General features: G+C 43.3%; 1 protein-coding gene and 1 long non-coding RNA gene across 4 annotated transcripts in view; one reads left to right on the top strand and one right to left on the bottom strand.

Annotated features, from left to right (window-relative positions):
- The window catches only part of LOC142069485 (uncharacterized), a 66,081-nt gene extending 47,403 nt beyond the window's left edge, over window positions 1–18,678 (bottom strand). For all 3 annotated transcript variants that reach the window (XR_012665334.1, XR_012665336.1, XR_012665335.1), the window contains exon 1: window positions 18,389–18,678. This is a non-coding gene — a long non-coding RNA (uncharacterized LOC142069485). The remainder of the gene's footprint in view (window positions 1–18,388) is intronic.
- The window catches only part of MYL10 (myosin light chain 10), a 28,679-nt gene continuing 24,841 nt past the window's right edge, over window positions 15,166–19,003 (top strand). The window contains exon 1 of the mRNA XM_048824269.2: window positions 15,166–15,319. Within this exon, the coding sequence (XP_048680226.1) occupies window positions 15,317–15,319 (3 nt within the window). The 5' untranslated portion in view covers window positions 15,166–15,316. The remainder of the gene's footprint in view (window positions 15,320–19,003) is intronic.

The raw sequence follows: 19,003 nt of genomic DNA, 5'->3' as shown, positions 1-19,003 counted from the left end.
AAGTCAACACAGAATCAAGCCTTGAGCGTTTCAGGTTCAGATAAATCCCTCATCTTAAAGCAAAACTCATTCAAATCCCCCACATTTTTGTTCTGAATAAAACCATAAATTCCTCTATGGAACTTGAAACTCAGTCCTTGTATATACCCAGAATTGTACCAACTAAAGGTTTACCAACTAAAATTTGTACCCAGATTTGTATCAACTAATGATATTTTTTTAAACGTATTTAGTTAAACCTGTGCAAACCCCATGTAGACATTCTTATTTCAGTTTAAGAGTGACTTGTATTGGTTTGGTGCAGGTTGCTAGAGAGGAAGGATAGTCTAGTGCAGGGGTAATCCTATTGGTAAAAGTCACACTCCTATCTGACATAGATATGCCAATACAAAAAACTGTGTGTAGACCAGACCTTAAAGTGCAAGAAAAATATTGACACCTCAGGTTTTAAAATGATTTAAATTCTACTGGTACAGCTTTCTTGTGTAGATAAGCCCTTAGGCTTGCCTACATATGTCTACATGTGTCTACACTACATGTCTGCGCATGGATTTATTCCAGAAAGAATAATTATTGCTGGATAACTTCTCAAGAGGACATTCTTCATCTTATTCCAGAATAAGGGAGTCCACATGTGGCTATATTTGGGAAGAGTTATGGCATTTTAAATTTACAACCTCCCTTAATTCAAATTAACTTTTGTGTGTTGATAAGCCCTTAGTCCCAGACTCCCTTGAAATTTGCCTGGGGCTTGCTGAAAGGCCTTTGTTAACTTATTTAGATTTTATAGCACCAATCTTATACTCTAGGAGTTTCACAGTAATTAAAATGATAGATTTCAACAGAATTTATGGTTTGCAAGTAATTGCCCCAAATCCTGCAGTAGCATTATTGTAAGCATTAGGCATTGGGTCATTACAGTAGAATACTGTCATGGTTTTTTTTTTAAAGGGTTCACAAATCCTGATGGACGATTTAGTGCACCTAGCTCAAGTCTGACGTAAGTGTACCTGGTCCAAAACCTGCTGAGATTTCAGAAACTCCCAACACAGCAAGGTTTGGTCTGGTTTCAGTTTTTGTTATGATTGGAAGTTTTGCACAGCTCTAGTTATGCTAGTGCAAACACCGTTGATCTGAAGGAATGTAGATTATCCTGCAGAAATGTCAAGGTCTGCCATTAAGACATCTCTCTCACACCTCCCCACAAGCACTCTGCATTACAGTGAGCACCGTTACTGCAGTGATATGTAGTAAGTAATACAGCACCAGAGAGAGCACAATTGTGCTGATGTATTCCAGTAACATGGTGTTAACGTGCCATTGGCTTTCTATATTTCAGCACCACGGCAGCACTCCCCACTAGTGCAATAGTACAGGCAGAGGGGTTCCTGCTTCACGAAAACACAGCGAACCAGCTTACATGCTGGTATTGTACACTGGGCCAGTTGGGTAAAATCACCACATGCATCTTGCCTAGTGACTTAACGCTAAGACTTGAATCCAGATTTTTTACTTCCATTAGCTGTGGATCAGACCCTGTCAGTAGTCTCATTCATTTCAATGGGACTACTTAGCCATAGTGTGTAAAGTTAAGTACTTGTATGTCTTTGCAGAATCAAAACCTTGAATATTGACTGATCCCCTGCACTTCGGGTGAGCTGAAGTGGGCCAGGTTCTCAACTGGTGTAAGCTGATCTAGCTCCCTTGCTTGCAATGGCCCTATGTTGATTTACACCAGCTATGGATCTGGCTCCATATTTTCAAATTACCCTGTCATGGATACATGGCAAACTGACACATCAGAGACAAATGAGGGAAAAGGATGTGCTTATAAAATACTGCAGTGGTGCTCAACCTTTTACATACTGGGACCCCGTCTCTATCTGGGCCTCCCATCCCATCTAGCAATACGGGAAGGGCACGGTCACTGCATGCCCTGAGGCCTGCTTGCAACCACCATGGGATTCACAGATTTTGTTCTATTGGACTTTACTGTTAGGCCACTCGGCCTATGCTCACAATGCAATGTCTTAAGTACTCATACCCCTTAAGAAGATATGCCACTATACAGCCCAGTGACCTGGCTTTATACCTAAAAATGGATTAGAAATAAGAGATGAGCGATGAGATGGAACCACCAAATTCATATCCAAATGCCCATCCACCTCCAGGGTTCCCCAAGACTCAGATCAAGGTTTTTAATCAGACTCATCTCTAATTTTCAATAAAACTGGACTGGATCTGATAATTTCTGTCGGAAACGCTCCTGATATAGCACCATAGCTTGAGGGTGTTCTGAATAGAAGCTTCCATAAAGTCAGTGGGAGTATACACATGTGAATTCTTGGCCGGATATGGTCCATAGCTTTAGGGATCTGCGGGATGGGAAATACTCTCTTAATTAGAGAGTAAATTCACTAGGACCCAGATTTTTGAAAATGGCAAGTTGAGGTGCACGTGCAGAAAATATGCCTGTAAATACACTTGTGTATTATGGTGAGATTGCATATCCATATAAGGGAATTGCACATGAAAGTGTGTAGTCATCCAAGTGGCTGCTGCATGTCCATTATCTGATTGGCACACGTGAGCGCTGCAAGGGTGAAATTCTCCCCTGTGCAGAGGATCAGCGCAAGTCCCGTGTATCATTTAAGACTTTGCATAGGCCTTATTCTGGGTCTCTGCACGGGGGGAATTTGACCTTAACTGCACATGAAAATGCAGAGACACACATTTTTGCCTTTCACAATTGGGTCTTTCTGCCTTTTCAAAAAATTCAACCCTGGATGTCATGTTAATAAGCGCATCTGGAAGCGGGTCATCTGGTCGTGAATTCCAGCCTCACCTATGAACCCTAGAGGGGATATTTTGGAGAAGGCAGTTTGTTGCCATTCCTAGGCTGGTTTGTATTATAGCTTCATCCAAGAGCAGTGTTGCACCTACTGACTGAGCTGGCCTGGAAGTGGCAAACGAGAGCCAAGTTTAAGAGGAAAATGAGAAGACTGAGCAGAGCAGGGGGAGAGTCATCTCAGCATTAATTGCTTTGTTATAGAGAGCAAAAATTGTAACTAATCACGACATGGTTGTGCTGCTAAAGCATTTGAAAGCTCCCCTTCCCCAGATGAGCCATATGGAGGCTGGAAATGTAAATATAATTTGTAACGCAGAGCAGCATTTTATTACCAGCTTTTAAGAGGCACAGGGCGCCTGTAACCCTCAATATGAAATTTCTGTTGGCTAGAAATACATTCAGCTCAGTGTTTTGTTTTTATGCCCCCTGTGGCACCAGTATGAGAAAGATAACATGTAACCTGCAAAATGTCGCTCGCTCACTCACTCAATGCTGAGGATAGAATTGGCTGGCGGATGAGGTTTTCATAGTTGTACTACTGGCTTCCTCACATTGTGCACTGGAGGGGAAAGCAAACCTACCCTGGGCTAAATCAGGGATGCCGAGTGCCTTCTGAGCAACTGTAGCTCCCAGTGGAGTCAGTGGGAAAAGCGGGAGTTTAGCACCTCTCTGAATTTGATGCTTAGTTTCAGTAACTCAATAGGCAGATACTAGGCTGTCCTGATATCATTTATTGTTGTTATTTGTATTTTCAGTAGCACCCAGTCACGGACCAGGACCCCATGGTGCTAGGTGCTGTACAAACACAGAGCAAAATAATAAACCCTGCCCCAAAGAGCTGACAATATAAGACAAAATGACAGATGGATACAGATGGAGGAGGGCATGCCATTTATGGCTGTTAAATATGGTGGAGTCGTAGAAGGTGTCGTAATGATTTCTCATTTATAGCTTGATCCTGCAAGGTGCTAAGCGCTCTGGCTCCATCCAACAAGCCATTTGAGCACATGCTTAACTTAAGCCCGTGAGCGGCCCTGTTTCAGGTCGAACGCTTCACTTTTAGGACACTGGCCAGTATGGAGGTTTCAAGTTTCCTTTAGAGAGGTGGAAGCCTGCAGGGGGCACTGTGATAAGGAATTGGGAAGGGCTGTCACCAAAGAAGGCATGGCTGGCTTTGGATTCATGGGTAGAGATTGTCCCACTCCATCTCTCCCAGGCTGGAAATAAGTCCCCTCTTCACCCTGTCCTGCTTCTAAGACTTGCTCCCTTTCCATTCCTCAACCTGTTTCTGCTGCCAGTCCTATGGCTTCCCAATGCAGGGAAGCAGCAGGAGGAGAGTTGCAGGCAAAAATGGCACAGAGCCCACAGTAACTCTGTGCTCGGAGACTAGCCATTGAAGGAGGTCAGATGGGGAGAGACCAGGAGGTTCTCCACCCTCTGGCTAAGAGAACAGCTATTGATTCATTCTCTACAGGTCATGGGAGGTATAGAGAGGTTGGGGAAAGGGAAAGGCAGGGAGGGAGGTGGGACTAGAGCAACAAGGGAAAGAAAGCTGGAGAGAGACTGGAGACAAGTGACTTCATCCTTAGGGTGGTAGGGTGAAGTATTCCCCCCGGCAGGATTCCTGGGCCTTGTCTCAAGTCTCAGTAGGATAACACACAGGGGCAGAGTGGGCATAAGAAGGCAAGGGGGAAATGGAGAGGGTGGGTTAGGCATCAGGGATCAGGAGTGTAATTTGGTCAAAGAATTCACACCTCTATTAGAATTATTGTTATTATTTATTCTTTGTATTGTGATAGTGCCTAAAGGGCTTCCCTGCTGAAGAAATCGGGAAGGTATCGATTGCATGATGTGGTAGCAGAACATCTACCACAGGATCTGCCATTTCAACGACTGAGACACTCATTCAGCAACTCCCAGAGAGCCAGGTCAGGTTAATTTGTAGGTTATAGTAATAGCCATGCAGACAGCTCAATAAGCCATCAGTTTAATCAGAAACCACTTCTGTCTGTATTGAGCTGGAGCCTCTTACGTTCCTTTGCTTTGGGGTTTGGTGCCTAAGATCATTTGCAATAAGTGTGTCAACCTCGTACATTGGATTTCTCACAGGAAGGTGGCTAAGAGGAAGGATATGCTTCTGTCCCTGGTCTTACTGTTCTCCATTCCTCATTGTTGTTGCTGTTGCATGTTTCTTTTACATCCAGCGTACGTGCAATGCCAAATGATTCTTCTGAGTGGTGCCCTGCAATATTTGAATCAACCTTCATCTCTCATTTTGGGCTGGGCCAGATTGTGTCCTGGCTATGCTCAGGTGCAGGGGAGTTCATTGACCCAATGGGGCAGCTGCCTCAGAGGGAGGATTCACCCTGGGTGTCAGGGGACAACATATGATAGATATGTGCCATCCTTTCCTGTGGTTCCCTCACAGGGGAGCAATGTTAATCTCCATAAGAGTCACAACAGTGGAGATTGTCCAGGACTTGCACTGAATCAGCATGTCCTCTGGGTACTCTGACTCCAACCCATTTACCTGGGCCTATAGCCACCTAGTAGATTGGGAATTGTGAGCAGATTGCTCCCACCCCACTTTGCGCTTCCTGCTTCTGGGCCCTGCATCCACTGAAGAGAGCTCTGAGAGTGACATTTGATTCTCATGCACAGGTTCACCCCGCTGAATTCAGAGGATTTCAGTTTTACCAGCTCTCATGATTTCATTGTGAGTCTTGTGAGTCTCACGCTCCAAAATAAAAGGAAGATTCTAGCTCTCAGGGTTGCAGAGAAAAACTTGAACATATGAACAGTAAAGGCTTAAAATCAAGAAGCTGAAAAAACATTTTTTTTAAATTCTCATGTGTGTTTAGACCACCTTGTGATTTTTTGGGGGGCTGACATGATATTTGAATGACTGGCATTGGCCATGCTGGGGTTTATATGAATGTTGTGTTTGAATTGGCCCTTGGGTGCCTGGTTCAGCAGGCTCCCAGGTTATCCATGGGACTTTGTGGGCACCTCTCAATATGTCTGGATGGGCTGCATACATACATAGCGCCTCTCTTTTCAAGCTTGTGGAATGCAGACTAGGTGAGCTAACTGACTTGCGTGCCTGGCACATCACAATGATATACTCCATCCAACAGAATGTCAGGCTAGTTTTGCGGGGTCCTAGATTAAAAAAAGAAGCTTGATTAACTCTCAGCTCAGCATGAAGTGTGCCAAGGCTAGCAGTTTCTGAGCAAAGACCTTCAGTGGTGACTCAGGGCCCCGTTTCAAGAGGTTGGAAGTTGAGAAGAGCTCAGTGAGCTCAGAAGAGCTCAGTGCCTAGCAGGATTGGGCCCTCCGTCATGTCTCACACCTGTAAGAAGCAATGTCCTCCTGTATCACAGCTGAGCTGCCCCAGTCTTGTAAAATGCATTCTCACCCCGTCCCTCTACGATACATCTCACAGACAGGCCCTGGGCTCAGATACAAGGCCTCAATGTCTAGTGCTATCATCTACAGAAAAACAAGCGCTATTGAGCCAGATTCTGATCTCTCATGCCCCAGCAAATCCTGAGTCACTCTACTAATTCCATGAGGTTATTCTGGATTTACACTTGTGTGACAAGAGCTCAGAATCTGGCCCATTGCTTCTGTGTCATGCTCCTTATGCTTGTCCTGCTATTTAAAGGCTAGGAGGTGAGTGTGGTTGCCTCTTTAGTACAAACAGGAGGGTTTGCTTTTGTTGCTCCCATAATGATGTGTGAGAAGAGTGCCTAAGGATGGAATTAGGGGTGGGTGGCATTTCCAAAGGAAACGGCAAAATTTCTTTGTGGTTCCCAGATTTTACAGCTACTGTGCTGATGGAATAACCACCCTGTTACTGTGTCCTACTGACAGTATCTGGAAACCAGTCTCAGGTTGGTAAACCAGGGGTCTCCAACCAAGCGGACTAGTATAACTAGCTTTTGTCACTGGACTTGGTTGGTGGATTGCCACTCACTTAGCACAGTCCCTATTGCAAACATCCTTATGACCACGCAGCCCCAAATCTGCGCTGGGCCCTGTTGTGCTATTATTGCCTACCCCACATTTAGTTGCATGTTTGCTCTAGCCCGCAATGGAACAGAAGCCACTCCAAACCTCAGTCTCATGTGATCCACACATTCTGGGATTCATCTACAATTAAACCACAAAATGCATGGCATGAGTTTAGTCACTGGGTCTATATTCCTATATTATTTTTTGTAAACAAATTTTTTTTGTGGCCCTAGATTTTTGCAGCCCTGGCTCTCTGACAGAAGAGGTATAAATGCAAGCACAGCTGAGGTCTTAGCCTGGTGAGTTGATACTGTTTTCCCGAAAAAGTTAGAAGCCACCATGCTGCATGTATTCCAAACTTTTCAGAAATGGTATATGTGCACAAACAGAAATTGTAAATAGATTAGATTAATTTAGAGAAATACCTTTTAATCTAGCAGACAAAGGCACAACAAGATCCAATGACTAGAAGGTGCAGATTTTTGACAGTTAGGGCAATTAACCGCTGCTACAGCTTACCAAGTAATGTGGTAGATTCTCCATCCCTTGAGGGCTTTAAATCTAGTTTGGATGGCTTTCGAAACTATGCTCTAGCTCAAACACAAGGTATGGGCTTGGTGCAGGAATTACTATCGGAGATTCTGTGGCATGTATTATGCAGGAGGTGAAGCTAGATGATCATAATGGTCCCTTCAGGCCCTTAATTCTATGACTATGACTCTACAAAACCCAGTAGACTCCATTGTAATCCATCAACTAGTCTCTTAGTTTTTATTGGTCTTTCTTGGTTTCTACTGGGGGAATAGTAGGCTAAGGGACCAATAAACCAATGAATCCCTTGTTCCATTCCAGACATAGTCACCTGCTTGAACTAGTAAGGAACCACATGAAAATATTCAACCAGGAATTTGTATGAAGGTAGATACTTGCATTACCTTAGCTCTCCTCCACTCTGCGTATGCCTTATGGTACAGCCCTTACACATTTGCCATATATTTATTTTCTACACCCTTTGGCATGTTCTTTGGGTCTGTTGAGTGGAGAACAAAGCAGGGTTGTGTAGTGAATTGGTTTGGGGTCCTGCTTTGCTTGCAGTTGTATGAGGTGGTATGAAATGAGCTGGTATCTGTTTCATTCACTGTGGAGGTTGGCTAGTGTGTGGTGTAGGGACGGGTCTATGGGAGAGGAAGAATGTTTTTTTGGGGTTATGGCACTGGGGTAGGACCTATTCCTGCCTCTGTCCCAGAGTTCCTTTGTGATCTTCAGCAAGACACTTCTTCTGTGCCTGAGTTCCCCATCTGTAACATGGAGACAGCCATGCTCCTTGACCTCATAGGTGTGTTGTGAAGATAACTTCATTATTGTTCTTGAGCAGCTCAGATACTATGGAAATTAGTGCAATACAAGAGCCTATAAAGATAGGGGGGGCAAATCTTTACTCAGACAATGATTTGGATGGTGTGCAGTAAATGAGGCATGGGACCATACACTAGACGTTGATTATAAAAAGAAATAGTGGACAGCTGCTTTGTTTGCTGAGCACCATCCTGTGCACTGAATGAGGCTGGGTCCTGCAGAAAAAAGACTGTAAAGCGTACCCCCAACCACGCAGACTTAAGGGTGCAGGAGCTAGGCATCCAATGCAGTGAGCTGTAGCTCATGAAAGCTTATGATCAAATAAATTGGTTAGTCTCTAAGGTGCCACAAGTACTCCTTGTTCTTTTTGCGAATACAGACTAACACGGCTGCTACTCTGAAACCAGTACTATTATAATTTCCTGACTTTTGACTGCTTCACTTTCCAGCTTTGATGTTCTTTTAATGTCATTTTATTTGTAAGGAATAAATATCTAGGGCCTGATTTGCCCTAATATAAATCCTGAGTAACCCAGTGAACTCAGGGAGTTACATGAACAGGAAACTGAGCAAGAGGGGAATCAGACTTCAGTCTACAAACTATCCATCAGAATTCCACCCAAATGCCCAGTGTCTGACGCGTAGGTGGGTATCAGATGAAATACAAAACAATGACAACAGTGCATTCTTCTATGGTCACATCACAGTATGTCACTCTTGTCAGGTTGAGTTACATTAGTCTGCTTTTCATTATGTTATGTTATGCCACTTGACACAGTGCAACACACTGTAAGTAACATAAAATGACCTCCTGGTATAAAAAAGAACACAGTTTTTGTCAGATTGGATAGTGGCTATAAATTCTCAGAGAGAGAAAGGTCCATTTCATTGCACTGAACATCAGCTGCACAGAACTTAAATTAAAACTGCAGAAACCCAGCTGCTTTGGCTGTTTCCAAATAGGTCTACACATCCCTGCTCAATAGAAGAAGAGAAGCGAATTCTCAGTGGAACTCATAGTTGTTAAATGTATTAAAAAGCTCGCAGTGGTATCTGTAATAGCTCTTTCTTTGGTGTCGGCAGTCCCAGTTACAGTACATGTAAGATTAACATCACTGAGACTCATTGCTAGTCTTTGAAATTTAGTAATCAGATCAAGAGTCACCAATGGGTTTTCTGAGCTTCAGTGTGTAATTTTAGCAGGGGGTTAATCAGCTGCCAACAGCTGAAGAAGGAGGAGGAGGAAAAGGGGGCCATCTTGTCTCTGAAAGGAAAGAGAGACCCTAATTAATTTAAGCTAATTGAGGAAGAGTAGATGGCTCAGGGGAAGTCAGTGTCTTTCACTTCTCGTTTGAAATTCCAGCTCTGGTTGGCAGTGGTGACTAAGGAATTAGCAATTGTTGGCTTAGGTGAAATGAGTCCGTGTTCTCCGGGCATGGCTGTACAAAGGGATAGTGCACAGCAAGCTGCCATGTAAATGTACAGCGCTCTGGCATGCTGCGCACTAAGTTGTCTCGCGGACACTGCTACCTCACACAAAAAGTTCCATGGTGCGCTTTGACCTTTGGAACCTTTAGTGCACAGTAGTAGGGTCCACATGGTGAGTTAGCACGTGGCACACTAGAGTATTGTACATTTACACCTTAGGTTGCTGCGCACTAGCTCTCCATATAGACAAGCCCTCAGTCTGGTTCCTCCTAGCAAGGGGTTTAAAGATGGTCCAGTTGTTAGAACACTAGCCTGGGACCTAGGAGACTTGGGTTCAATTCCTTGCTCTGCCTCAGATGTCCTGTGTGACCTAGGGCAAAGCATGTAGCATCCTTGTGCCTCAGTTTCCCATCTGTAAACTGGGGATACTTCACAGAGCATATTGTGAGGTGCTCAGACTCTACAGCGATGGGTAACCATATAGTTACTAAAGATAGCAAGATCATGCCACCAGATAATGGCAGTAACTCACCCCTCTTCAGAGAATCAACATGCAGCTCATTTAAGCCTGAACTTGAGGTGATGCATAGGACTTTCTGTACAAGGCTAAATTTCCCCCATAGGGACCAAGGTCTGACTGGTGCATGAAGACTAAAATTCTCTCTTGCTAGAGCTGGTCCTACCAGTTCAGGGTTGAGGTGCATTAGAAGGGCAAAATGTTGTAAGGAAGCCCACATCACTGAATGTGCCTTGGGTTCTATAGATCAAGGAGGGAAGGTTTCAGTTTTCAGATTTGTTGATCTCAAAATTTCTTTCACATGCACATATTTTCTATATAGCACATACAGTTTTAGTGTTATTTCTATTCATGCTGAGGGCCCAGAGAACTGGGAAAGGGCTCTGGCTTCCATTCTGCCTCCCAGATCACCAAAAAGGATTGCTGGCTAACTTCTAGTTACTTGATCTGTGCGGGTGGTGATGGTATCAGAAGCAAAAAAGGACCAAGGTTATGAGATTCTAGTGATGAGTTGACAGAGTGGCATTGTCAGCCAAAGACATTTGATATGGTCTCACTGAGAGGGAATGAACATGGAAGCCCATTTTAAAGGACATTTTTAAGAGCATGACCACACTTCAGGGAAGGGGGGGGTGGTTTTGTGGAAAGAGGAAGCATTATCTAGTGGTTAGAGAGGCGGGGAGCTGGAACAATGTGTAGAGTGGGGGTCCTGAGAGCCATTGAACCAAAGTGTAAACCCTGTATATAATGGAAACCCCTTCAAGCCAGGGGGTGCTGCAGCACACCCCGCATCCCTAGTTCCAGCGCCGATGTAGAGAGGACACTGCATCAGAACTCCTGAATTTTGCCACTGACTCATCATATGACTTTGGAGAAGTCACCTGATTTCCCTCTGCATGAATTTCTGCATTTGTAAATTGAATGGAAACTTCCTTCTTTCCAGGTTGTCTTCCCTTAGAGGCCGGTGTGAAGTGCTGTGTATTCTGATTTATTATACTATTGAGCGTTAAAGCATTGAAGAGCTAAACAGTTACAGTTTTTGAACTGTACCCTGGAAACCTGCTGAGACCCCCATCCTGCAGACAGATTCAAGTAGTTACTTGCATGCAAGGGTCTACCTACATGAATCATCTTGCAGCATCAGAGGCTGTGTTATTAAACATGAGACAGTCTGGCAAGAATTTTGAAGATTGTAAGGAAAATCATTACCTTGGTAGCACATCAAACCATCCTTAAGGACAAGGAGACATGGGGACTTTACAACAGAAGAATGTCTGCCAGAATGGATCACCAGAGAACTCCTGTTATTATTTTATTTTCTAATAAATCAAACCTGCCCCTGTGACAATCTGACTCTCTAAAGGAGTGTCCTGTTCTGATGAGCCACATGAGGGGAAAAATACAAAGAAGGAGAAAGACAGATCAAAAAAGGGCAATACAAAGGGCCCTAGAGGCAGACTTAAGTTTGGTATTTAATTTTTCAGGTACAATACTCACTTAGCATCAATTATCTTTGTTTTTTTTTTTTTTTCCAAAGGAAATTGCCTTCTGAATCAGCCAGCTCTCTAATTACCAGATTGAACGCTTGAAATTTTTAGGGCAATTAAATTCAAGCCTTCCTTTTTCAGACCTCATGTTATCCCCCTCTTCTCCCTCCCCTTTCCAGTCTGGAGCCTTTCTCTAATTTGGAGGCAGTTGCAAGAGGCAAGCAAACCTTTAAAGCCAAGACGTATGTCTCTCCGAATTCCTCTGTGGATTTATTTTATAGACGAAGCAGAGAGGAACCTGGTGAGCTTGTGCTCTCACTACACACATGTAACAAACATAATGCAGGGTGGGTTTTAGTCTAATGTGTCTTTTTTATTTAAAAAACCCTGAAAAACTGGCTTGAAAGAATTAATTAAATGTAGAAACTCTCATGAAAAATCAAAGATCAATGCAGGAAAAATAAGCAATATAGAAAGAAACCTGAAGATCAACATAGTAAGCAATGTCACAAATTGATGATGATGATAATAATAAATAAATAATAATACATCATAACACCCTAAAAATCACAATAAAATAAAATACAAACAATTCTGGTCATGCAAGTGCTAACAAGTACACACAACGGTTAAATGGCAAAGGCAAATATTCCTGCAAAAGAGATCAAAATAGGCAGGGTGAAATCCTGACTACTGAAGTCAAGGGCAAAACTGCCAGTGTATCATTATTGTTATGATTAAGGCCAAGCTCAGGCCTGGCAAAGCACTTAAGCATGTGCTTAACTTAAGTACATGAGCAATTACACTGACTTCAGTAGGACTGCTCACTGCCTAATGTTAAGCACATGCTTAACTGCTTTGCCGGATGGGGGCCTAAATCAGTGGGTGACATGTTGAATAAAAAGAGCCTTTATCTCATCAACCACAGTAAACTTTTGAAATCCTATTAGTTTATCCTCAAATGCCTTATTCTGAATTTTCAGTTGAATGAACTCAGTCTACAGTACGGACACCGGACTGCTGTCTACCAAGCAGCTGCAGGGGTATGGACTGCATGGGTCTGATTCTACATTGGGTTTACACTGGTGTAACTTCACTCAAGTCAGGATAATGCATGCTGTCCTAAATTCGGAGTTGCAACCAGGACAATTTCACTAAAGCCAATGGAATTATAATTATTTATTATGTTTTTAATTATTCATTACTTTACTTATTGTTCGTTGCTCATTGTTGCTTAGTTATCACTGTAGCTGTTCACAGTACTTTAAACACAACAGCTGAAGAGCTTGCCATCAAAGTTAAGATACAAACAGCAGGTGGATCACGCAGCAAAGGGTTGGACACTGGGAAGGACAAAGGACTCGATTCAGCAAAGTACATAAGCATACACCTAACTTTAGGTTTGTCTGACTTCAGTTTGCTTAAACACCTTGTTGAACCAGGGCCAATGGGATTGCATTATACAGCTACTTGGGAGACTAACGCACATGACTAAAAAGCATGGTTTTAAAAAAATGCATTTTCTACTTTATCCTAGGCATTTATATTGTTTCCATTATTGTGGTATCTGGTATATGAAGCTGCACTATGTAAACCTTCTTGAAGAAGTGAGTTGTGAGAAGAGATGTAAAGGAAGGGAGACTATAGAACACAGGATCAACAAGTAGGTTCCAAGCATAGGAATCATTGTTAAATGGATCACAGCGGTGAATTTGTCCCCATTCTTTGTATATTTCACTGCTCTTTAGTCTAGGTTCTGCTCTAATACAGAACGGGAAACATGAAGTATTTTCATATATACATACCAGATTTTCAGGTAGTGGCAACAGTTGTACCTCATTGACTTGAATAAAATTATACCAATTTACACGAACTGAGGATCTGACCCATTTTAACAGAGTCAAAAATAATTGACGAGTTGTTGGATTGAACTTGTTTGTGTGTGTGCAATGAGAGATGTACTCAATCATAGTTTGACACTGGGCTTTTGGCATTTACAGATACATGTGTCACCTCTAATGAAAGTATTATATCTCTGGATTTGTCTAAACAGATACTTCTAGATACTACATGTAAGCTCTTTGTGACAGGGGCCATCTTTTGTTTAGTGTCTGTACAGCATCTAGCACAATGGAGCCCTGGACAATGGCTGGGGCTCCTAAGCACTACAATAAATAAAGAGAACAATTAATAATAAAAATAGTTTTTTGTGCGGGGATCTATATGGAAATGATAATGGAAATCTCTGTGAAATCGCTAGAATCATTTTCCATGAATGGAGATTGTAGCTAATGTGTCAGACTCTGCTCTCAGTTACATTGATGTAAATCCAGAGTAACTCCACTGAAATCCTTTGATTTACTCTGGATTTTCACTAATATAAAAGAAAGCAGAATTTGGCTCTATGTATTTTTTGAATTTCTAGCCTCACTGGATTTATAGTAACCTTCAATAGCCAGAAGATAATTTTTTCCTTAAAATTATTTTATTTTATTTTTATTTGTGTTGTTGCAGCACCAAGAGGCCCCCAGTCATGGACTGGGGACCCATTGTGCCACGCACTGTACAGAACATGAGATACATTTTGTACTTTTGTTTCCTGCTTTCTAACAATTTGTGCATTTCAGTTAAACAAAGCAGTGAATCTACAACAAGGCCCCTGAGATAAACCAGGGAAGTCCTGGCACAACATTATATTTAGCCTGCTACCTGTGCCTAGCGTTCCATGCTTTGAAGTTCATGCATTGCCATCGATTCACACTAGCTGAGGATCTGGCCCATGGATGCCTTTATTTGCACTGGTGGAAGTAATAGGAAAATCACAACGGTTGCCATCCTTCAGTAAAATGATCTTCGAGTGTTTACCCCAATTACTGTTGTATCTGCAGGGAGCCTCATTGACCTTACTGGGGGTCTGGGCAGGGGCAGCAGCCTGCCATGTGCTACACATGGCAGGACCGAGGTCTCAATTTAAACAAATGTAAGTTAAATATAAATAATGATTAATAATGGGGTTTAACTATACAGGGTTGTCCATGTCATGCAAAAGGTAAGTTTCCTATAGACTGGTTACTTTCCCACTCTCAAATGGGCCACACATAGAGCATCAGATAACTGCCACAATGGTGTTCGGGTTGATGACACGGTTGGGCTGTGGCTGGCGTTCTTTGTCCTGTGGGTATCACTAGGAAGGGCTGTGATGTTTCAGTTCCAGCCCCTCTCTCTAGTTCTGAGCAGACTTGATGGCCACAAATCACTGCTAGTTTCTTCTCCGAGACTCTCAAGGAGTCTCAGGGCTTCCCTCTTTCCAGGAAGCCTTGACAATTTACAATCCTTTTTAGTGAGTGCTTATATTCACTGTTTAGAAGCACATGGGAAGCCCCTTCAGCTCTGGCTGATTGCAAGGTCTGTACAATTGTATCCCAACTGCCTATCTACTTATCTGCTGCAGTATTTATGTGAAAGCAAAAGCCCTGCGTGGAACAGATGCTTGGAATGGTATTGGGATCCAATTACTGCACTTTTCCAATCTTACATCTATTGTCTAAACTTGGAGCAGGCATATTTTTACTCCTCGGTGACAGTATATAAAGGAACAATTGGCATTGTGTATGCTGGCTGGCTAGTTGGCACAGAAGGGGCAGAAGGAACAGCAACACCATGGTAGGAGTTATTCTTTCTTTCTTTCTTTCTTTCTTTCTTTCTTTCTTTCTTTCTTTCTTTCTTTCTTTCTTTCTTTCTTTCTTTCTTTCCATAGCTACTTTAACAGGAGCAATGATAATAACAATGTCAGATCTCATTCTTAAAGAGAATCACACTCAGACTGAGGAGATAGCCAGCACTGGGGACACTGGATGAGCTGTGACTTTCAGAGCACCCTTTTGCACTCTATTAATAAATGTGCTTGGTCTGGAGACAGTCAGAGTAAACTCTTGCCCATGCAGCATGGATTCACCAGCGGGGGGAAATAGCTTGCTGGGAGTCTCTTTTCCAACCTAGTCTCACCTTGGGTGCTTCACTGGGGCAGCAACTAATGTAGCTAGCAGTGCTGAGTAGCCCGAAGATAAATAATCTGCTGCGGCCGAGGCAGATTTGTGACTATGTTGTCATTGACACATGGAAGAAGAGGCAAGGAGCACTACAGAGATTGTAGTCTCCATAGCCTACTCCCTGCCCTCCCAGCCCCACTTGGGGCATCCTGCCCTGTGCTGGCAGGATGGCTCCGGGACCTGCTGCATGGCTACCTCTGCACTATTGTCCCAGCCTATGTGGTTCCAAAGAGCAAGGGCAGAATTTCAGCCCAAGATGGAATCTGTGTAGCTGGCTCTGCGCTTGCCTTCTGCAATTTCACTGGAATTATTAAAACATCATTAATCAAGTGCTGGAGCGCTAGATGTTTCCCTATCTGCACAGGAGGGAAAGGAATACTGTGCCTTTAATTATTTGCTTTCAGCTCTTTTTCTTTATTTTCCTCCTTCTCTTGCCTCCTTTCAGGCTCCCTCAGTGTAGCATTTCCCCCTGGCACCTGTGACTGCTATCTGGAGCCTATTGACACCAGAGTCCTGTGTTTGAACACCCTTGTTGAAGCATGGTTCAAACCTGGCTCCCTTTAAGCAGGAGATGAATGTGGCCCAACCACTGTTCTGAACAGGACCAAACCACAATCAAAACAATTTCTAAAAACCATGTTCAAGACCAGGTTGTAACATCAGCTTGCACATAGTGAAAATGGTTTGGCCCTGTACACGCCAGCAACCAAACCATGTTCACTACTGGTTTAGAGGAGAGTGTATTTGTCCCGATTTTCTAGCTGGGACCTCAGATATATAGACTACACTTTAATGGATTTCTCTAGAACCTAAGCCAACCATTTATCTGGTGGCATGTGTTGGGTCTTGACTTTTTCTTTTTCACCCCTTTAGGTGTCTTTCTCTCCCTCCCTCTCATTCTGATGAACTAACTCCTTTCCCAAAATGTTCTCTGCCTTTTGGAATAATTATTCCAAGACTATCTGTGGCCAAACTGGCCAATGCTGTGGATCTCAGAATGTGGCAAAACATGTCCCCAAAGCCTCATTGCTACTGAAGATTGTCCGTGATGTGTCTTTTCACTGTGCCTTTTGCTCTGGGAAACCATCTTCTGAGGCACCTTACAATTCATGGACACATGAAACAGATTTAAAATTGAAAGAAAAAATTGTCTTAATGAAAGAAAGCTGAGAATATCTTTACATAAGGAAGAGATCATTTTTTATTAATCAGAGGGAAATGTATATGTAATTATGCAAGATGCAGTCTGTGAGGAGGGTTTTTCCCCCTTTATGATGTCTTAAGGGATTTATAAATATTACAGAGGTTTTATAGCATCATAATATTTCAGATGTTCAGTAAAGCTACTTTCAAAGGATTAGTGCAGACAAAGCAACACAGTAAAAAATAATTAGAAGTCAGCCAGTGCTACTAGATTCTGACATACAGGATTGAAGAGAATGAGAATGGCAGGGTTCAGGGAGATAATTTTTCTAAGAAGCAGACCACACAAGTGTTACAGGATGGAATTCTGAGAACTGTGTGTCTGTAGGTCCCAGTTAATACCAGGGAATTTTCAGTCAAGTTGGATCTGTGATGTCTCTATATGTGAGCGAGAGAGACCTTTTACATATTCCAACAACATTCCTGCGTTCGTTCAGCTCGGTGACACTTTGTAGCGAATTGTGTGTGCCGAAGGGAATCATATACCCAAAAATAGATCGCATTCTGATGAAATGTGTTTTGCAGCTTGCTAGACTGCCTAGAATGTACCACCTGTACTAAAAAATATTGACCGCAATAGAGCCAGGTCGATTTACACCAGCTGGGGATCTGGCCCGTGGCTTTCCTTTGGAAGTGTGTGTGTAGGTGTAGGGGACTTTGTGTTGGAGGGGGTGAGCTGTTCATTTCTGTGTGCTTGAGAGGAGGCTGTTTATGTGTATACTTGCCAGAGGAGAAAAGGTATTGTGTGCTTATGTAGCGCAAGGGGACAGAGGAGATTTGGGGGCACAGGGTTTGAACAGGCTGTCGTGGAGACAGCGGGGTGGGTGTGGGTGTGTGTGTGATGGAAGCCAGGGGACTCTGTGTGTGTGTGTGTGTGTGTGTGTTTATGAAAGAGAGAGTGTGATAGCTACAGTAAGGGATTTTGTAGGGAACAGGACAGATTGTTTGTTGGTGTGATGTGTGGGGGATGGAGTTCAAGGGATATAGAAGGGATCATGGAGGGAGTCAGGGACTGTGTGTAAGATGTGTGTGGGGATGTGAGAGGAGGGATTTGTTTGTGAGCGTAGAGGGGGTGATGAAAAGATCCTGTGTTTCTCTGCTCTGATAGTTCAGGTTTTTATTTGAGTTCTCAGAGCCTGTTGTGTGGCCTGCTTGAAATGCGAATTGTGGCTCTCAGAGCAGCTTGTGCTGCTTACTCCTCTAGAATAGATCATTCCTTGCAAGACCTGCATTTTGATGGGTTGTGTGTGGCTCACCTGCCACTGAGAGGATCCAGATTGTGTGAAATGGACGGGCCAAGTCTACACTACAAAATTACATTGACCTAACTTACGTTGGCATACAGCCACCGCAGTTATTAAGTTGCTTGTGTGTGTAGGTCACCTTTAAAGCAGCAGAAGAAATTCTTTGCCTGTAGACACAGACACACACCCTCTCCCGCCCACCCCCCAACCCCCCCTCCCCCGATCCCTGTTCTTACCTTGCACCCAGAGAGGCGGAGGTGACACTGACTTACTGTTTCTGTCTGTCTTTGTCAGTGCACTAACCTTGTTCTCTCAGACTCCCAGGCCCTACCAGACAGGAGAAATGTAAAGAATCTCGGTGAAGGAAACCCAGAACACAGCAAGCGCTGGGCTAGCCAGAGCTGTCTCATGGTCAGGGTTTTTCATATTCTGGTTTTATTTAAAGCATCTAAAAATTATCAAAAAGATCCTTAGAAACGCAAGCCAGCTGAGAGAGCACTAGCACGGGTGATATAATCCAGCGATGTGTGATGGCTCTGAGGTTCCCTTTGAAAAGGAACTGTTGTCCTCTTCACACTGGGGTGATAAATACACCCAGACTGGAAGTGTATCAGACATGTTCAGGCATCCCAACATTCTTCCAGGCTCTTTTCTGTCAGAGGCCTTGGAATCTCAGCTTGGGGAACCTGCACCTCCTCATAGCTCTTAACATTCGTATCTAACACTTTTCAGCAGTAGATCTCAAAGCACTTAGCAAAGTTATTATTAGCCACATTGTACAAATGGGGAAACTGAGGCACGAGGTGGCAAAGTGATTTGCTAAAGGCCATGAAGTAAACCACGGATATATC

Source organism: Caretta caretta, chromosome 17 (assembly GCF_965140235.1).
Source record: "Caretta caretta isolate rCarCar2 chromosome 17, rCarCar1.hap1, whole genome shotgun sequence".
NCBI lineage: Eukaryota > Metazoa > Chordata > Testudines > Cheloniidae > Caretta > Caretta caretta.
This window is presented reverse-complemented; position numbering and strand designations above follow the sequence as displayed.